This window comes from Anguilla rostrata, chromosome 18, assembly GCF_018555375.3.
Source record: "Anguilla rostrata isolate EN2019 chromosome 18, ASM1855537v3, whole genome shotgun sequence".
Taxonomy (NCBI): Eukaryota; Metazoa; Chordata; class Actinopteri; order Anguilliformes; family Anguillidae; genus Anguilla; species Anguilla rostrata.
In genome coordinates, this window is record NC_057950.1 from 3,146,215 (window position 1) to 3,166,699 (window position 20,485).

The following is a 20,485-nucleotide window of genomic DNA, read 5'->3' on the forward strand; positions in this document are numbered from 1 at the left end:
TGTGTTTGTGCGTGTGTGTGTGTGTGCGTGTGTGTGCGCGCTTGTGTGTGTGTGCGCATGTGTGCGTGTGTGTGTGCATGACTGTGTGTGCGTGCGTGTGTGTGTGTCTGTGTGTGTGTGTGTGTGCGTGCGTGCGTGTGTGTGTGCGTGTGCATGCGTGTGTATGATGTCAGCAGCATCTGAGGAGGCCACGGTTTATAAAAAGCAGCATTTAAACAAAATCCTGTGATTGAATTTTCATTATCAGACACTATTGTGGACTGCTGAAGCTGTCTGACTCAAAGCTGAATAAAACCCACACTGTATGTAGAGTAGAGAGTGAGTCACCCCTGCATTATGTCATCAGTAAGTGAAGCTGTGTGATGATTGGTGATGGGAGGCTGAAGTGAACTCTTTCCCCAGGGGATAGAGGAGCTGGCGAAGCAGGTGAAGACTCTTCCTCTGGCCAATCACAACCTACTGAAGTACATCTGCAAGTGAGTCCCACACAGGCCCCGCCTTCCCTTTCTGAGACCGCCTCTACGGCGAAAAAAACCTCCACATGCACTTCACCAGCTGTATTTGTAAAATTTGTTCTATCAGTTTTATCATTTTGTACCTTGTATCAATCTGTTAAGCTGTTTAATGTAACTGTTTTTTTTTAATTAAAAAAAACAAAAAAAAAACACCAGTAATTAGAAGCGACATACACGAAGGCAATAAAATACACAAGGCTATAAAATATTCAAAAGCAACCAAAGAAAAAATTCCCTTTTTCTGTTATAAGTAATAAGATAAAGGAAGACAAAATGATTTCAAACCTGGTCTGTGTAGCCTGCTTGCTTTCTCTGTGAAGCTGCCTCGTTGGTTGCTCCTCTCGCACGTCACCGCTGTTGTTCGCAGGTTTCTGGACGAAGTTCAGTCCCACTCGAGCCAAAACAAAATGAGTGTCCAGAACTTGGCGACGGTGTTTGGACCAAACATCCTCAGGCCTAAGATGGAGGATCCTATGTCCATGATGGAAGGTGAGTTTCACAGCAAAGTGAGCTGCCACCTACTGCCAGGCCCAGGTAACGCACTTTGCTTCATACAATTTGGGGTGCGTCACAATTCAGTTTCATTTTTAGGGTGAACTACTAGGGTTTATGGTTTTAACGCAAGATGCGAAGGCAAAGGATCACCTGACCTGATGCTTTTTATTTAAAAAGTTGTTCACTAGGCTTGCTACAGTTTCAAGTTGGCTGGCCAGGCAGTGTATCAGTTTAGAACAGTGATTCAACTTGACCTGAACTACTTGTGCGTTAAACAGTTTTGAAGCACACCCTACGGCCAATCAGAATCGAGTATTCACCCAGACCATGGTGTAATCTGACTTAATGTTCTGAACAGCTGCATGCCTTTTTCCACCACCGATGCATGGATACAATCAGAGAGACCCGCCTCCTCAGCTCTGAGAGATCCGGCCTCTCTCTGCACCCCTGATATGAGCGTTCTGTCCCTTCTCAGGGACGTCCCAGGTGCAGCACCTGATGACGGTGCTCATCCGGGAGCAGGCGCGCCTGTACAGGGGGCCCGACGGCGAGGCCTCCCCCGCGGGGCCCCTGGGGGACGTCCGGGCCCCGCCGCAGCGCCACGCGGTGGAGTGGATCTCCGAGGAGGACCTGCAGACCCGCACCTCCTCCTTAGCAGCGGGGGGCGACTCCGGCGGCAGCGCCCCCTGTCTGGAGGTCCACGCCGCTGCGCCCCTCTCCGCAGTCAGCCCCAGCAAGCAGGGGCGCTCGGTCCCCGGCTGGAGGTGCTCGTTCCGGGGCCCCGGGGCCCGGCTGGGAGGGTCCTCGGTGGACGTGTCCAGCCCGCCCAGCGGGAACTGGCTGATGAACGGGCTGACGTCGCTGCGGAGCCACCGCCGCACGTCCTCCGGGGAGCGCGTGCGCACGCGCGACTCCAGCGGCTCGCCCCAGTCCCAGAGGCTCTCCACCTACGACAACGTGACCGGGTCAAGTCTGAGCGCGCCCAGCGTGGCGGCCCCCAGCGGGGGGGGCGGGAGCGGGAGCGGGAGCGGGGGCGCGCCCTGGGCGTCGTCGTCCTGCGACATCTCGCTCGCCGACTCCGCCTCCGGCTCCTCGGCACCCGGCGGCGGCTGGCGGCCGGAGGCGGGGTTCGGGCCGGGGGCGGGGCTTAGGGAGGAGGCGGGGTTCGGGCTGGGGGCGGAGCCTGGCAGCAGCAGCGAGGCCCTGGAGCGGTGCGTCAGCAGCCTCGGCTGCAGCGAGAACGGCAGCGCGGACGACGGCGGCGCTAGCGCGCTCGCTCACCTGGTGGGCGAGCTCAAGGACGAGCTGAGGACTCAGAAAGGCGCCTACGAGACCAGGATAAGGAAGTAAGCCCCGCCCCGCCCACTTCCTGTTTCATGGCGATTTCACAGTTTCAGGGAAGACCTTCAACAAACTCAGAGTGCATCGGTAACGACCGAGCAGAACCACGGTAACGGCATCGGTGGATCCTTTCGGCCTGTACTTCTGAGGTTACAGATAATGGGCAGAAAGTATCCACCAATCGCTGCTGCTGTTATGTAGTGTGTTACAAGTGCACAGTGGCTGATGGGGCTACAGTAATACTGCACACGGTGCTCTATAAACTTTGAGGGTATATTCTGTACTATTTTAGGGTGAATGTAGTGTAATGCGTTACCCATTTTTACTCAGTTTTAGATTAACTCACGTGAACATACTTGCTGACACAAAAATCAGAACTAACTAATGCTAACTGTATGGATCGAACCTGAATGGTACAAACTGTATGAAGACCAGAAGCTCAAAGCAGTGAATTCTCAGATTTAAATTTGGAAGTTGTCTCTTAATTGGCCGGCTGGTGTTGTTGTTGCAGGCTGGAAGAGTCGAGCGCGGCACTCGGGACCCGCGTGGAGCGGCTGGAGGCGGAGCTCGACCAGGAGCGGAAGAAACAGGGAATGCTGGAGATCAAGCTGCGCAACTCCGAGCGCGCGCGTGAGGACGGCGAGAAGCGGAACCGGCTGTTGCAGACGGAGATGGAAGAGTTCTTCTCCACGCTCGGCGACCTGACGCTAGGAACAAGGACCGGCAACGTATAACACCCCGCGAAAAAGCAGCCGGGCAGCGGATCGTAACTCTATCATTCTATCGTCTCTTTTACTCGTGCATCATGGGTATATTGAGGAACTGTGCAGTTTTTTTTAGCACCTGTAGCGATTTGTTGAATTTTGACGTGAAACGGGACTTTATGGGTGCGAACTATGGCTGGTTTACTGCTGTTATCAGACCTGGGTCACATAGCTACATACAGTATTTAAAAAAAAATATGTTCACTTTGAAATACCATTTAGATGCTGGTAAAACCTGTGAAGACTTGCAGATCCCTAAAAAATGAAATGCATAGTTATTCACCAAAATGTACAATCGCGTGAAGTTAGAATTTTCTTCTAAAAATGTTCAAGTTTTTGCAGGAATTTTACTGGTGTCTAAAAGGGTAAAGTATTTCATAATAATTATTTGAAAAAAGGTCTGGCTATGACTGTGTGTGTGCACTGAACCAAAGCATGACGTTACTGTTAAAGCCACCCGCAGCGGAAGACCAAATCTCACGTGCGCACCTGGTGATGCGAGACTTCCCGTTAAAAAAAACCGACAAACGACCCCTGCCTGTCTCAGCCTGACTGTGCCTTCTTTAGGGTTATTGCATGGGGTAAAAAAAACGCACTGCTCGTGCAGACAGCAAGATACGCTGCTGCTGCTTGGCCTTTGACAGCAGAACGCTGCTGTTGTCCAGTTTTGGGCCATTACCATGTCAAAATGAAGCGGTGTCCACACACAAACCCCACCTGCAGTCGGGAGTAGCAAATCAGTGTTCATCCCCCCCACCCCCCAAATCACAAAATGTACCAGTAGCAGATTCACAGAGAAGCTGAAAGATAAGTTCTGCCTTTATATCAGTTTTGTCTTGCCTTACAGATTTAAGAAAATTTAAAAATTCTTAAGTCAAGCCACTAGAATTTTTTTTAGCATTTGAGGCAGCCTTGGACTCTGCTTCACTTGATGAGTAAATTAAATTTGGCAGGATTCCAATCCGAAAAACAAAAATCACTTCTTTCCTCGACCAAACCTGTATCTGACTGAACTTATCAGACCGTCTTCCTGCAAAGGCCTAGTGCTGTGAAACTGCACAATCAGAACGGTCAGACGTAATGTTTGTTGTGTTGTGCGAATCGCCTTTTCTCAGGTGATGCTCTTCAGAGTGAACTTTGAGAGCATCAGTGTTTGTAACCAATTTCAATCCTTATTTGAAGGAAAGAGGCTGTTAAAATATTGCTACATACTTGAAGTGGTTTAGTTGAACCTTTTTACAGCCTGTCAACGGCATTGATTTATTTCAACTGTTTCCAACTGTTTTCCCCATCAATTGATGTATTATACTGTACTACTTCTGTGGGTGCTGATTTAAAGACATTCAAAATAACTACTGGTAATTTAAACCAAATCAAGGCTCAAGTATTTTAAGTGACAAATAAATGCTAAACACGGAACTGCCAACGAACAGCTCCTTGGTTATCAGCCGTGACTTTATTTCTATTTTGGGGACTGTACCGCTTTGTTACTGGAGACTAATCACGAAAAAGAATCTAGCTTTCAAGAGAAAATTCACAACGAAACTGTGAATCGTACTTAGAAGTATTTTGATACTGTGAGGGGGGAAAAAAAAGGCACTTGACAAGCATGGTAATGTTCAACCGTTTATTTGCAATACTGTGACTGAGACTGGCATTACTGGATTCAAGTGCACATATCCCAATAATGCTCGTCGTCTGTGGTAATTTCTTTTAATTTTTTGTTGCGTTGTTTTAAATAAACGGCACAGCTGGCCTATCAAGCAGACATTACAAACCAGCAACCATAATCACATGTGCTTGTTTCTAGGCAATCGTTTCGTTTAGTTGCTTGGCCTTACCATAGAACAAACTCTATCTGGCTATGCGTTGTGTTCCCCCACTGTTGCCATGGTACTGAAACAGGAGCAGGAAGGCTGATTACATTAATAACGACTGTACTAAGTCACAAAATCATTACAATTTTTTTGGGGGGTGGGGGCGGTGTGGTGGTGGGGGGGGGGAGTCGTTTAAAAAATATATATACATGGATGACAATACCAAACATTTCTCTACCTCCTACAAAAAAAAATCTAAATGCCGATGTCTATGGCTCACTACCTGTACAAATAAAAGATATTGCACATGAACCGTTTAAAAAAATAGAAACAAAAAGGAATTGAAGTATATAGTTACATTACAATGCTAGAAGTTTCCTAACATGGACAATAGTATGAATTCAAATAAATAAATGTTTTTGTTTCACATTCGTTTTCGACAACTAATAATGCAGGCAGCTAATGTTGTACTAGGACTATTCAAAAACTTTAGTGTGAGGTAGTTCATCAAAGCTCACTTTAAATTTGATTGTAACATACATTTTCTGATACAATATGTGATTAAAAAAAAAACAAATAGGCAAACTTTCTAATTGATTTCCAGCAGAAGCACTAGAAAAAAACCCCAAAACAGACAGAAATGAAGAGCACTTGAAATAAAAGCAAATGAAAAAATCTCCTGGTTAAAGGAACTGTCCTGTGTACTGGCCCAGATAAGTAGCATCATAATCCCTCATAAAGGCAAATCAATTCAGTGTTTTACTCTCTTTACCATTCTCCACATTTCCGTAACCCCAGTGAATAACAGCACATTCCACACAGTGCTCTGAAAAAAAAACCCCGGACACTATTCAAAGTGGTTTGTGCTTAAAGTCTTTTCTTTTTTTTTTAAAGTTGCAAAAAAAAGAAGTAGCTACTTCATACCTCCACTGGATATGCCCGAAGCATTCGGAACTAAAGCACTGCCAAAAGCTGTTTCAGTGCCAAGACTACGTCCCCTGTCGCCAATCTAGCTCACTTTGATGAAAAACCTTGATAAAACTGCCCCAAGGCTTCCCAAGTGATCAAACAAAACGTGCTACACCGTTTTTAAGTACGCCGTGTGTCCTTGTGTCAAAGCGCCACTTTCACGTTTGAGTCGCACCGATGCAGTACGAGAAATACCGCTGTGATAAGAACGACTTCAGATTGGATGGAATATTCCGGAAACAGTACAACTTTCACAAACTGTGTACCTCAAAAACTTTAATGCTCCTCTGGTACTTCAGGAATGAATACACAGCAGCTGCAGGCACTTTTCCAGAAATAAAAAAGGATATTATTATTCTTATTGCATACAATTTTGACAGAATTTAGTCACAAATTTTTTTATCAACTCCTTGTTGGGAGCATAGGACAGACAAAATGAATGTGCTTGTTTTAATTTATAATGCACCCAGCACTTAGGTCTATTACTGCTTACTGTATTTGAATTATTCTTGGGGCTTCTTCAGCCTTTCCATAAACTAGGAAAGCCCAAATTGCAAAATGGTACAGTAAAAGTATGATACATAAAATTTAAACCACGGTTTCTTAATTGAAAAAAAAAAAAATTCTCAGCAACACATTGACACAGTATGTAACACTTAAAACTGGCAACAAGAGGAAATACACCTGAAACTAAACCTGAAAATACACCTGAAATATGTCCTTGTTGTACAGCCCTGTAAAGCTTGTTGTCCGACCAACCGAATGTAACCGACGTTATGTAACTGACGTTACAACTGACGCTATTTTTCAAATCGTTTACCATCAAGTGATCAGTTCACGTTCCTGACATCCAATTTGCTGATCTGTTTGGCAAAGCACCTTTTAAGTGGTTCCAAAATATGTTTCCTGTTAATGCAAGACTCATCTGAAGAGATGAGTGGCAAAGCTAGCAGGTACAGAGAAACAAGCAGCAAGAGCTCTGTGCTAGCACATTAGCCTTAGGTTTGATGGCTTATAATGTAGCTTTCACTGTGTTTGGAAGTAGTCATTGAACAAATCAACTTTTACCAGCAATACATAACCAGTCAGAGGCTTCCTGGCGAGATTCACAACAACAAACACGTAGAGGAATCCAGCAAGATCAGAATTAATGTACAAAACATACCTAAACTGGAGAATTTACTACAATAAAGCAGTAAAGCCAAACAAAGTCCTTAGATATATTTAACAAGTCTTCTCAATGTCTACTCTTTAATGTCTGTATATGTGGACTTGACACAATATCCAACGTGTGATGGTGAAAGGAAGTATCATGTTCTCATTTTTCTGTTTTTAATGCAGAAGGCTAATGCCACTCTTCAAACGGGTGCTCGCTCAAAATGTGATTTAGAAAATGCCACACCGCAAGCAAAAAGAACAAAAAATTAAATATATAAAATTATATTTACCTTTATATCCTTACAAATGATCTTCATCACTCTACTACAGTATGGCAAAATTCTATCGCCAGAGACAAAAAAGTAAAAAATAAAAATAAAATAAAATGAAGAAACTTATTCACATTCAGTGGACTCCTTAATGTTTAAAATCAAAATGTTCTCAGCGCGTTTCAAAGAAACCGAAGACCTGGCATCGTTATTTACAGCCTGAAAGCAGAATTGTGGGAAGGGATGTAGGAGGGTTTAAAAACTGGCCTAAACTCCGCCTCACCCGGCAGGTACGAGCGGGGGGCGGGGCCTAAAGGAGGGGGCGGTCACCCGCAGCAGTACAGCGACCCCGCGGAACCTTCCAGACTGCTGTCCGTGTCCGAGGCGCCGGCGGGGTCCGTGCGCGGGGGCGACGCGTCGGCGGAACCAGGAGGAGACGGGGGCGGGAGGGGGAGGGGCCAGTCACTGCTGCACCTGCACCTGCGCTGTGAGAGAGAGGGGGGAGAGGGGGCAGAGAGAGAGGGAGGGAGGGAGGGAGAGGGGGTAGGGAGAGAGAGAGAGAGGGAGGGAGAGTGAGAGAGAGAGAGATAGAGAGAGAGGGAAAGAGAGCTCTATTAAATCAGTAATGAACTGGGACTGTGTCCAAAGCTCTCTCTCAGTCCAGCCTGCGTACCTGCTACACTGCAACCCCCCAAACCCCCCCCCGGCCCGCAGGACCAAGCCCAAACTCAGCGCTTTGAATGTAATTTAGACTTCTGCCTAACAACATTTGACAGAAAAGCTACAGCCTTTTGCTGGGAATCCAGGGGGGTAGTGAGGCAGTGTTACCTGCAGGAGGGTGTGCCACGCCCACCCATCTACACACGACACAGACAGCACAGTCCTACGAGCGCTGTCCATGGTACTCACCAACTAATCACTACACAGCGTATTCAACAGTCTGAGTGAGAGCCATTGTGTGTGTGGGGTGTGGTGTGTGTGCATTAAACTATGGAACAGTTTAGTTTTTTAAACCTTTTTAAACAGTGGAGGCATCAACAGAATGCAGAAACTCCAAATGTGGGTGAAGCCTTTACCAGCTGTTGCTGTGGTAGTGGCAGAGTGCAGCAGTGTGTAATGTTAGTGTAACTAACCCAAAGATGGAGGCTGTCCCCGGATCAGTCCATTCTTTATCCTCTCCTCCCACTCCAGCACCTCCTTGTAGATCAGCTCTGATACAGGAAACAGAGCAGAGACAGTGTGAGACACAGCTCTGATACAGGAAACAGAGCAGAGACAGTGTGAGACACAGCTCTGATACAGGGAACAGAGCAACAGTGGAGACACGCTGATACGGAAACAGGCAGACAGTGTACAGCTCTGATACAGGAAACAGAGCAGAGACAGTGTGAGACACAGCTCTGATACAGGAAACAGAGCAGAGACAGTGTGAGACACAGCTCTGATACAGGAAACAGAGCAGAGACAGTGTGAGACACAGCTCTGATACAGGAAACACAGGCACACATACAGCATACAGCACTTCAGTAAGGTCAGAGGAAACAGGACCCCCTGCAGTCTGCCAGGCCAGCACAAGAAATATGAATCTTCCTACTGTAAGCCATCGGCACAGACACGCACATAAGCAAGCAGCAGTGGTTTGTGAGTCTCTGGGATGAGTCACTCTGAGTGAGTGACACGCGCTTTCCTTCGAATTACATGTGAAGCACACACGTGCAGAAGCACGCGCATGCACACGGCCCCCATTACCTTTCCACTCCTCCACCGTGTGCTCCCGCTCATCCAGCTGCTTATCCGTGATCAGCGGCGGCGGCTGCAACCATGGAAACAGAAGTGATGAGAACACAAGGTACGACCAACCGTTCAGTAGCTCACGCACGCAAACACACAAGCACTGAAGCACACAAACAGACGTGCACTCCAGCATGCACACAAACACGCATGCACACCTTTACACTCACGCCCCGTGCAAATGCACAAAATGGCCGTCCAGATGGCGCAGTACGGCTACTGTGTACGGCTGTACAGATCAGCACTTTCCCCAAAACTGAGCGGGATCAGTCACTCCAGTGTACAGCTGAAAGGATCAGCACTTTGCCCAACACTGAGCGGGATCAGTCACTCCAGTGTACAGCTGAAAAGATCAGCACTTTGCCCAACACTGAGCGGGGTCAGTCACTGACTGAGTGAGATACTCACCGCCTCCACCTCGGTTGGATCGTACCACACGTTAATGTAGGGGTGCTGGAGGGCTGCGTCCACAGAGATCCGCTTGGACGCGTCTATCACCAGCATTTTGGATAAGAGGTCTCTCGCCTGGCTCGCTGGAACAGCAATCAGATCAGCGGAGTTAAGGGAGTATGAGCTCACCAGCAATACAGCCACAGAGAGATGAACACATGAGCTCTGACAGATGAGGAACATGAACAGGAGGCAGTCCTAAAAATCCAATCTGAGCAAAAAACTCGAAATGGAATGTTCATATCAGCTGATGAAAAACACTGCAAATACGGTTGATGTCTAGAATTTGCTACTCTGCCTTCAAAGTAAATCATTGAGAGGAACACGTTTCACAGAGCGTTAGGAAAGGAATATGAAATGTATAAAACGGGAAGTAGAACTCTTACCTTTGAGCTTGTTGTTCTCTGAGTCAGCAGGAAACAGGACGTCGGGGAAGAGCTTCTCGAAGCTGTACCCGGCGTACCTGGGCCGGTTCTCCACGTAGGTCCGAACCGACTGGTTCAGCTTCAGCATGAACTCCTGGGACGGCGTTCCCAGCTGCTCGATCACTTTGTTCCACTGATCGATATCTACGGTCACGCGTTTAAGAGAAATACTGCAGAGGATTTTTCAGCTGTATCCAAAACATAATCCTTCATTTCATTATTTCAGTGCAGAAAGAAAAAAAATTCTACATCAGCCAAAAACGATAATACCTTGACTATATTGGCTACGTCATGTGATATCCTTAACAGAAAAAAAGTAGTTCTTGTCCTTGTTTCAGATCAGGAGAAATAGCTAGGTCAGATGGATATGGCAAGATCATTCATCGCGAATGACCAGACAGGACATCCGCAGTCAACCTCTGACTGCTGAACAACAGTATATTTCACCAGCAGTGTTACTGCTGCTGGTCATTAGATACTGGTCCTCTGAACCAAAATCACTGGAACAGGACCGCAGGGAATAGACACAGACAAACAGATAAATGCAAACACAGACACACACACATAAACATATATAAACACACACACAAATGCACAAATTAATGGGTCTAATGGGTCAAAATTTAATTAGACGCCAATTAACTTCCTGACAATTTTGAAAAGAATGTCAAGTACACCAGTATTCAGAACAAAATTATTGCACATTTTAATTAAAATAACTCTAGAAAAGAGCTGAGGAAAAAGATGATCTGCAGGAGTTTTTCCCATTTTAATGATATTTAAAGGGTTTAAGTAGTTTAATAAACTAAGCATTACCACACACACTTCACATTCACGGACACATACACAGACACATTCACAGACACATGATGGACTGGATATGAAAAACAGGTAAGGATACGGTCTGAGCCGGGGAATAACACACTACCCCTCACCATCTCAGCCATGATGCACCCCACTGACCACACATCCACTGCAAAAACACAACGGCACCGGATTACCATGCAGATCCAAACACACGAGATCGCCTTGCAGATCCAAACACACACATGATCACCATGCAGATCCAAACACACACATGATCACCATGCAGATCCAAACGCACACATGATCACCATGCAGATCCAAACGCACACAGCACAACAGCCAAACGCAGACCGGTGGAGAGTGACCAAACTGGAAAATAAATACAGAAACATGCAACATCCGTGAGTGTGGAGACACAGACTGGGTCAGGACCAAAATGACCTTCTCAAAGACAGGACCTTCAGTTTGAAAAGCTAACACAGATAGGGATACTCAAACATGCCCCATAAGACCAGCAGTACTGCTGGTTTTCATTCTTACCCTCTAATCAGGATTGACTTAAACCTGGAACACTAGGTGAGTAAAAATCTCTGGCCAATCAGTGCCATTAAACAACTAATTAATTACCAGGTAGAAGAGAAAACCAGCAGTACTGCTGGTTTTGTCTCAACTTATTTCCAAAAACGTGGCACAAATGAGTCCCGAAAAGATGCGACTCCACCTGTTTTTCCCTGTTCCCACTGTTCTAAAAACCTCCAAGTTGTGCTCCATGAATGTAAAAATTGGAATTGGGCCATTTTCTAGCTGCAGTCTGAACAGGTACTGTACTACGAGCTGCTTTCTTCTCATTTGGGGTCCCGTAAATAAAACCTGCTTTTGTTGCTCACTCAGCTGTCAGAGCAACTACTGAAGAGCAATTCTTTGACAATTCAGTGATGACAAGTTCAAGCCGTCACGTTGCACCAGAACCACACAGAAACCCAACTGGGACCGAGGTGCACGTCTCCAAATGTCCATGTTCTTGGGTTCACTGTTCCATGGTAAAACGTGACTTTTTTTCTTATTATTTTGCTAAATTGTGCAATCCCGCTGTTGTATAAACGTCTTCTATTTACCCCAACAGGCTTCAGCAGTTGACAGATGATCCTAGGTTTTTAAATTTGCACCCACCTCTAGGGTTACCGTTGCGCTAAACCCTGATTCATGCACTCTCATCTCGTTCTGGACAAGAAAGTCAGCCTGGACAAGAGCGTCTGTCAAATGCCACTAACAAAATGTAAATGCGATTTCAAAATGGCTCCTGCATCAGTAATGTTAATGTAAGTGTGATTTCAAAATGGCACCTGGCTGCATGAGTTTAAGGCAGAATGGCTGCATGTTAGCAGCGCAAGGATACAATCCCTTCCTGGAAAGAGGATTTTGTGGCGAATCATTTCCGCCATAATGCAGCCCACAGACCATAAGTCCACTGAGCATGTGCAGCACGAAAGGGAGGGAGAGAAAAGCCAAGTAACGAGTCAGCAGGAACATTCTAGAAGCACTTTCAGTGTTTTTTCCCCCCACATGCAAAAAAAGTGCTTCTTACAGTCAACCATTTTGTATGAAGCAAAAACTCAGCAGTCTACAGCAGGGGTTTCCAATCTTACCCGAAAAGGGCCAATGTGGGTGCAGGTTTTTGTTTTACCCCAGTGCCAAGACACCTGATTAAACTTATCAAGGACTTGACTGAAGACCTTGATTAGTTAATCAGGAGAATCAGGAGTCTTAGCGCGGGGCTAAAATAAAAACCTGCAACCGCACCGGGCCTTTTCAGATAAGCCTGGACTACACCCCCCTGGGCTACAGCAGTGAGAAATGCAGCTGCTAATGAAAATATGACGTCTGGTTTTTTTTTCATGCATGACAAATTCTTGCATGTTTAAAAACAAAAAAAAAAAAAACATTTTGTGTGACACCTTTGGCATGCAAAATGTGACCGTGTTAAACCCGAAAGTTCAGTCTGGCAGCTCCAAACAGAGAACCAGGAACTGAAAACCAGGCACAGAAAACACACTCCCAGCAGAGCGGCCACACAGCGAGAGGCCAGCGGAGGTAAGCCACACACGGTGCGGGGGGGGGCACTGACCGTTGGCTTGGTAACCCATGCCCAGGATGACCTCGGGGGCCCGGTAGTAGCGCGTCACCACGTACGGGGTCATCAGCAGCCCCGTCGCCGCCGTCCGGGCCAGTCCGAAATCCAGGATCTTCAGCGTGCAGTCCGACTTCACCACGATGTTACTGGGCTTCAGGTCCTGGGGACGGAGGGGGAAGGGAAAAAGACTTTAATTTATCTGGGGGTGTCGAATCTGGTCTGTGAAGGCCCAGTGTGAGGGCAGGCAAGCACTAAAACACCCGTTACAGCTACACAACTACTGTAATTGTGGTCTCAAATCAAGACCTTAATTAGCTTAATCAGGCACTTTGATGTTGGGCTAGAACCTGCTACAGATAACAACGCAAAAACATCTTTCAAATGCATGCAACTGAAACCCTGTCCATCCCTGAGCACAGCAGGGACTGAGTTCCAGACTACGGGGTCTGGTGCTGTGTTAAAGGTACCAGCGCCTTACCGCTGTACTCCACCCAGGAGCACCGCTCTCTCAGAGAAACACCGCAGGCGGCTTTTAATGGTCCCGTGTGGCATGTCATTAAATGAGCTGCACATCGTAGGACCGTCTGCTGATGCAATTACATCCCATTCATAGCCTTTGACGTTAGATCGTATACGGTTGGGAGGGAAAATGTTAGAGACAGGAAGTCAGAGGGAAGGACACTTCCTGAGTACGTTTCAGACAGGAAGTCAGAGGCAAGGACACTTCCTGAGTACGTTTCAGACAGGAAGTCAGAGCCAAGGACACTTCCTGAGTACGTTTCAGACAGGAAGTCAGAGCCAAGGACACTTCCAGAGTATGTTTCTCAACAGGAAGTCAGAGGCAAGGACACTTCCTGTGTACATTTCAGACAGAATGTCAAAGGTGAGCACACTTCCTGTGTATGATTCAGACAGGTAGTGGGAGGCAAGGACACCTCCTGTGCATGACTCAGACAGGAAGTCAGAGACGGGGACGCACCCTGTGGATGATCCCCGCGGCGTGGAGGTGCTTGATGCCGCAAAGCGTCTGGTACAGCAGGTAGGACAGCCGCTCGTGGTCCAGCTCCATCTGAATCACCTGGCACAGGTTAGCATCCATCAGCTCCATCACCAGGTAACTGTGCCAAAGCCATGGAGACAGGGACAAGCACCCATCAACCACTCATCAAACTCTAGCCCACATTTCATAATAAGATCATTTAAAGTCGATCGAAATTAATTTTTTTAAGAAAACTGTTTGCTAAATTCAGTGATTATAAACTGAAGCAATTATTAAAACAGCAACAGCCAATTCCATCACCAAAGCCATCTGACCAGCAAAGGAGTGTGGACAGTCTGCCCTCCTTTAGTATTTATTTATAGCTTTATTCAGACAGGGAGAAAGCAGAAAGGGCAACAGATAGAGAAGGCTCAGAGGTCAGACAGTGCCATGGCGGGGGGGGGGGGGGTTGAACCCTTGCCCGCATGGGAAGGGGGGACTAGTGTGATTCCATACAGACTGCAGCACACAAAATGATGGAATAGATCCAGTCTTCAGCGTCACAGCAAATACGAGCATTGAATACTGGCAGCTGTATACTCACACGTCTTGGAATTCTTCAAGTGTTTTTTGTGGCGTAAATACATTTAACAGGCCGATGATCTGCGAAAATAAAAACAAAACACAATAGACATTAACACCTGCACCGCTACATGAATTACTTCTTGATTTGAATCGTGAATTTTCAGCACGGCAAACAGCTCCAGTAAAGGGGACCTGGGGAATAAAAGAACTGGAAGCCAGTAGCATTTCTCCCATTAATGAGCACTTTCCACTGATTGAATAAGCGTTCATCCGTTACAATTAACTTCAAAGCTCCTGGCAGGTTAGCATTGACCTACTCCATTATTTAAACAGCCAATCACACGGGGACACAGGAAACACATCAAAGGACGCCACTGAGGAAGAGGCTCGATTAAACCCACCGTTCCTTCATTCAGGAAAATCGCAACATTAACCCTTCAGATCCCAGGACGTCCAAGTGACGCAGCACAAATAATGACTGACAGCAGCCAACGCTGAATCAACGTGTTCCAGCTCCAGTGACCCCCACGCAGTGTTTGTTCACCCTTGGAACAGCACCAAACGGTTAGCAGCCCAACAAGGCTAACTGCTTTTATAGAGGCTCACAGAGAGGAATGTTAGCTGCGATCACCAACACAGTCAAGCTAATGCAGCACACACAACGGACTAAACCCATTACTCAACTGCAACAACAGGAATACAAAAGCAGTTCAGGCATCTGCAGAATCTGCTTTAGGCTCCTAGTGACGTCTGTAGAACGGTGAACCTGTGAAAAGGAAACTAGGAAGTTGGGAGACTCACGTTTTTGTGGTTGACGCATTTCATTAGCACCAGTTCTCGGTACGCTCTTTTGGCGTGCGTTTGGTTCTGGAAAGGCCGGCTGAGTTTCTTAATCGCGACGTTTCGATCGAGGCTGTGATCATATGACGAGCTGCAAAAACAAAATAATATCACGAGCTACAACACCATATAAAAGGATTTTTTTTCGATGTGACCAAGTACAGTATTAATTTCATTACATTCATATCAAGAAAAGCTGTTTCCAGTGTCCCTCAGTGACCTGCCTGCCCTGCAATGTGAAATAAAATTTCTTGTATCGCACTACTGCCCTCAGCTCCACACACAGTAGGACAAAGTGTGTAAGAAAAGAAAAAGCAGGACTGCAGGTAGATCATTCTAATACAGTGGTAACCAGCCCTCTTCCCGGAGATCAACCACCATTTTTCTCCACTACCTGAAAATCTGGGGGCCTAGGGACCTTAAAACAGGTGTAATGTGCGCCCTCCTCCTGGTCCTAATTAAAACACGAGCAGGCTTTAACGAGTTGTATGAGTTTCATCATTTATAGACTACGTGCACCTCAACTTACCAGACAATCCCCTGCGCCCCAGAACCGATGGGTCTCAAGTTCTGATAGCGTTTCAAAACCGTGAACGTTGAATCCCCGACATCTATACTGTAGTACTCCTTGTCCCGCTTGTTTTTATTCATGGTTAAACCTCGGCAGATTGTATTTTGCGCATTCGAGCCAAATGTTCTTCTCAGCACCTGAAACAAAGCAAAGAAAAATGTTACAATTCTGTTTCATTGCAGATTCTTTACAGTAAGAGGTTTATTATCAATGCTTCACGAAACTGTCAAATCTACATTGTAAGCTGCAGCCTAATCAATATAAAGCATCCAGTTATGTAGGCAATCCTGGTTCTGCGGACAGAAGAACAAACTGAATGGTACTCTATGACTATGGGAATTGACTTCAAGACTGAATAAAATTCAACAACAGCTGCTGGCCAACGACAGCATCCGTTAACCTATAAAAGGGTCTCACACCCATTGAAAAAGGATACTTTTTGGCTTAAGCCCCACCCAGCAGGGCAGTGGAACCAATCAGCTCGCCCTTTACATTCCCAGGACCAAGGTTACCTAGGTAACCAGATGTTCAATTTCCAGTACAGCTTCTCTGAGTGGCTCTTTATGTCAATATAACAAATTTTAAGAAAATTGTGTATTTTTAAGCCTGATGCAAAATGCTATGGTCAAATTCATACACAGTGCACTAAAACACTCCATTCGCAGCACCTGTGCTAAGCTTTTCTGTGGCCTTGACCTTACCTTGACCAATTCTTGGCATCAACAGAACTACGCTTCCCATAATTCAGTGGTGTTGGCACAGACCATGCCATTTCCTGCTGTTACCCTCCCTGTCTGGAAACGTTTAAGGTACCTCAAAGCCGTCGATACAGTGCGGCAAAGCAACCTGCTCACTGCGAGTCAGGCAGTATCACATTGAGACCATGACAAAAACCACTTAATTCCAACACTGCTTAACAGGGAAGATCCTATTGTGACAAAAAATAAATAAATACATAACAATATCGGAACAATCTGATCCCCATTTCTTTTGCAAGGAGCAAAACACAAATATTTTAACAATATTAAAGGATAAATGTTATTTCACATCAAATCTAAATACATAATATAAAGTACACAAGTGCTGGAAAGTGTTCATTGTAATCACAGGAGATCAGATATTGAATTCTGGTGGCAGTTGGTAGTAACAAACGAAGCCCACATTTTTGACATCATTATAAATTAAGCAAAATATAGGCTTCTTCCGAGTACGGTTAATCTCTGAATGTAAGTATCATATATGCATGTTCCAACGGCATGGGGCAAAAACACTGGAGCACAGATCCTGTAACTGAGAGTCCCTGATCTATCTTGGTCCAGCCATTGATTGAAGCAGCCCTGCTCCTCGGCACAGCAGCAGTAAATGGTCTCCAAAAATTCACCCAAAGAACATCTCAGACAATGTGCACATTCCCTTACAGCAACAATACCTCGATGGATGACAGAGGATTGCTTTGAGGGCTTACATTGCCGCAAGGTAATTCATTATTATAATATGGCCATAGGTTATAATGGTTTGCAAATCGGTTTTGGAACATAATATGCACATGCTACTATGCAATTAAATACAGGTTAGAGCGCTAGCACAGCCAGGTGGTGCAAGGTCTTATTATTTACCATGCAGTGAGTCACTGCGCTAATGCACCATCTTAACTCAAACTAAATATAGGCATGGCTTTTTATCGTTCAAACGGGTTTAAACAGGCCGATTGCTTTGGATATGGGTAACAAATACGCGCACGTACTTTCGCTAAATAGCAGAGTTGTAGTCATATCCCGAATTATGTGCATGGCTAGCGAACGCTAATCCAAAAGCTAGCTAGCTAGCCTCGTTAGCTTCCGTGTCATGAGGTAGTCTAGCTGATCTGCACAAATGACATTCCTGCAGCTAATGACAACATCCATAATCCTAGGTAATGTGTAGAATAGCTAACACAAACCCAATAGCTAGTTAGATAGTAATGGCTGGCTAATACGAGAACATCTTCAAAAACGGTAACGTCAGGTAGCTTTTTTGCTTCTACAACGAGCATACTAGTTAGCGGTACACAATTAATTGCTGCCTGCTCGCTATTCTAGGCTAGAAAACTATGCGCTCGCCAGAAACAATACATTTTAATGTAGACTAGCTGTAGCTGGATAAAAAGATACTCATAAACGTCACTGCCTACCAATAGCATTTAGGCATAACGTTATTGTATTTACTAGGCTACAAATTTATCGCATGTCAACTTACTAGCCAAGTACGGTTACCAAAATATTGCCGAGAATAAGCAAAATATTTTGTAGTTATATGAAGCTTGCTACTAACGGACTTCTTATAAGCATATGCAGTGGCTAGGAACCTAGCCAATACAGCTACAGAGTGAATCATTTCCAACGAAATCCGCTGCATAGCTAGCCTAAGGTAACTTGCTAGACTAGAGCTAGCAAGCTACTTGTTGGGTAGCTGGCGTTATAAGGTATGCTAACGAGTTACCCAACTCATAATTACCCAACTATGCCATATTTTACACATTTCACATGTGTAAGTCATAGAAATAGTCAGCTAGTCTAGCCAACGTAGTCTTGTCAAAATCGGTAAAGCAGTAACTGTTAGTGCAAGTCTAACGAAACATAACGAATGCTCAATGCTAATGCTAGCTTTCACAACACTTTCCGTGTTATGTGTAGCTATTTAGCTACTGTTAACTAACATTAAGTGGTGTTACAAGCTCGTTATTATTGATCAACACCCTCCCCACTGCACATAGCTAAAACAATACAATTACAATGTCTTTAAAAAAACTCACCACTCGAACGAATTTCAAGGGTTATCCTCCTCTTCCAATCTGTTTTCAATTCCAGTCATTCAATATTTATAGAAAATAATATTAGCTATTATGTTACGTTGAGACACATTGCTAGCTTTGTTGCTAACCTCTGCATTCACAGCGCTTGCTCTCACTGGCGTGCACTCGCAGGCCCTCGGTGCTAGAGGGTTGCAAAAGACATGCGTATTACGTCACTCGACAACTGTGTTTCGGTGACGTACGAGTATATATGTCTATGGTTCCAGCAACCAAAACAATTACAAGTTCTCGTACCTGTCATGTTCTCAGCATTCTGGCTGCCTTTTAGTGTTATTCTCAAATCATGGTCATACATAATGGAAGAAATACGTACCATAACACACCGAAACAACACCAACAACAGTAAATCAACCTAACACAACATTCTTCTGTCCTTATGGTCTGATGTTATGACAAGGTTGCAGCAGTGGTTGAAAGCTCATGTTAGGTCTAAAAAATCAGTTAATAAGACTGCTTACAAAGTAAATTGCCATAACTTAACAGGAGTCATACGTGTCAACCAGTATAAATTATGTTTTTTGACAAAGTAATTCTGTGGTAGTTAACAAACTTGAATAAAATTAATCATACTCAGCATTTCAAGCAGGATTAACCTGCTTTGGATTCAAACCTATTAAACCAGTTAAAACTAGTTTTATGATTATTTTTCATCCAGCTCATACTACTCATATTTTTTTTTTTTTAACTGCAGCTTGACATCACCCCAGCAAAGCCACCCACCTCTCTAGCTGTACTTTTCCCAATCATGTTCATGGTGTAATGCCCATCACAACCTCCATTATCCAATCAGGTTGGCTGAAGCACTTCGGTCTTGAAGCACTGTCTCTGCTGCTTTTTTTCCCCTCCACATTACGGTCAACAAGTCAGGCTCACACAGGCATGAGCTGAAGGATGACCCTTCCCGTGTGAGCACCCCATTGGCCAGCTGCATGGTAGTGTTGTCATCCCAGCCAACTGAAACCTTCTTCGCTGGGTGACTCTAGTGGTGATTCCGCTAGTTGTATTTTGGGACTGCTGGTCACAGTCCGGATTTGATTGACAGCGATGTTCCGCGAAGGCGTGTCATATTCAGTGTGGTTATTGGAACTACAGATGTGTGCCAGTCACTTTGTTTTATGGTGGCGTGCTATGTCGATGTTTTTATCTGTGGGAAGTAGCCTGCTTACATAAAAAGTGCAGTCATGTCATCTGCACAAAAAATTTTAAATAGGTTTGTCATAATAATGAAATCTTTGCAACTGCGGTAGACTAACAAAAAAAAAAAAGATTAACGTAACATAACTTAACGAGAACAGGCCATTTAGCCCAACAATGCACACCATTTTTCAGCCACTAAAGTGTACCTACTTCTTGGGTTACCTATAAACTAGATAATAATCAGCATCATATCAAGCCTAGTCTTGAAAACCCCCGTAGTTTCTGCCTCTACTACAGATGAATTAAAATTATATTAAAATATAAGGTTTAAACTTTGTGATTAAATGAAATTAAATTATTAGCTATTTTAACAGTATCCTCGATCACTGCTTGATGATGCTTGGTGAAAACCTGTCCATATGAAGAGATGCATCTTTCTTGAGGAAGTTCATTGGAATGTACCTGTTTTGTTTTGCTTTCTGCACAATATTTAGAAAGATTTACTCACTTCGATCCCAGATCTCCCCCAAGGCCACTGCAGTGCTGTTTTCGGGTGCAGATCATTTGTAAATGATGAGTTTGAAAGAGCA

General features: G+C 45.0%; 2 protein-coding genes across 8 annotated transcripts in view; one reads left to right on the plus strand and one right to left on the minus strand.

Annotated features, from left to right (window-relative positions):
- arhgap22 (Rho GTPase activating protein 22) overlaps positions 1 to 4,549 on the plus strand; it is a 30,204-nt gene extending 25,655 nt beyond the window's left edge. For all 4 annotated transcript variants that reach the window (XM_064318409.1, XM_064318411.1, XM_064318410.1 and 1 more), the window contains 4 exons: positions 403 to 476; positions 883 to 1,004; positions 1,486 to 2,356; positions 2,863 to 4,549. In XM_064318409.1, coding sequence (XP_064174479.1) covers positions 403 to 476; positions 883 to 1,004; positions 1,486 to 2,356; positions 2,863 to 3,085 — 1,290 coding nt within the window. In that variant the 3' untranslated portion in view covers positions 3,086 to 4,549. The remainder of the gene's footprint in view (positions 1 to 402; positions 477 to 882; positions 1,005 to 1,485; positions 2,357 to 2,862) is intronic.
- A 181-nt stretch (positions 4,550 to 4,730) lies between these two features.
- On the minus strand, positions 4,731 to 18,930 carry mapk8a (mitogen-activated protein kinase 8a). Of its 4 annotated transcripts, none has more exons than XM_064318420.1 (12): positions 18,699 to 18,930; positions 15,866 to 16,044; positions 15,298 to 15,427; positions 14,516 to 14,574; positions 13,912 to 14,050; positions 12,927 to 13,092; positions 10,896 to 10,967; positions 9,956 to 10,138; positions 9,528 to 9,652; positions 9,078 to 9,141; positions 8,462 to 8,539; positions 4,731 to 7,808 (listed from the first exon to the last, which is right to left on the minus strand). In XM_064318420.1, the coding sequence occupies exons 2-12, from the start codon at positions 15,985 to 15,987 to the stop codon at positions 7,639 to 7,641; spliced, it is 1,308 nt and encodes a 435-aa protein (XP_064174490.1). In that variant the 5' UTR covers positions 15,988 to 16,044; positions 18,699 to 18,930; the 3' UTR covers positions 4,731 to 7,638. The 4 variants fall into 4 exon arrangements, with proteins under 4 accessions (XP_064174490.1, XP_064174488.1, XP_064174491.1 ...); XM_064318418.1 differs by lacking the exons at positions 10,896 to 10,967; positions 18,699 to 18,930 and adding exons at positions 12,198 to 12,269; positions 18,143 to 18,616; XM_064318421.1 differs by lacking the exon at positions 18,699 to 18,930 and adding an exon at positions 16,609 to 16,837.
- Between the last annotated feature and the right edge of the window lie 1,555 nt (positions 18,931 to 20,485).

Bases quoted from the DNA above. Each gene is read 5' to 3' on its own strand.
- mapk8a (XM_064318418.1), bottom strand. From the start codon at position 18,301: ATGCAGCGGATTTCGTTGGAAATGATTCACTCTGTAGCTGTATTGGCT. The intron at 16,045-18,142 runs GTAAGTTGACAT...GCTTTGTTTCAG, and splicing joins TTGGTAACCGTACTTGGCTA to GTGCTGAGAAGAACATTTGG. The intron at 12,270-12,926 runs GTCAGTGCCCCC...GCACATGCTCAG, and splicing joins CATGGGTTACCAAGCCAACG to TGGACTTATGGTCTGTGGGC.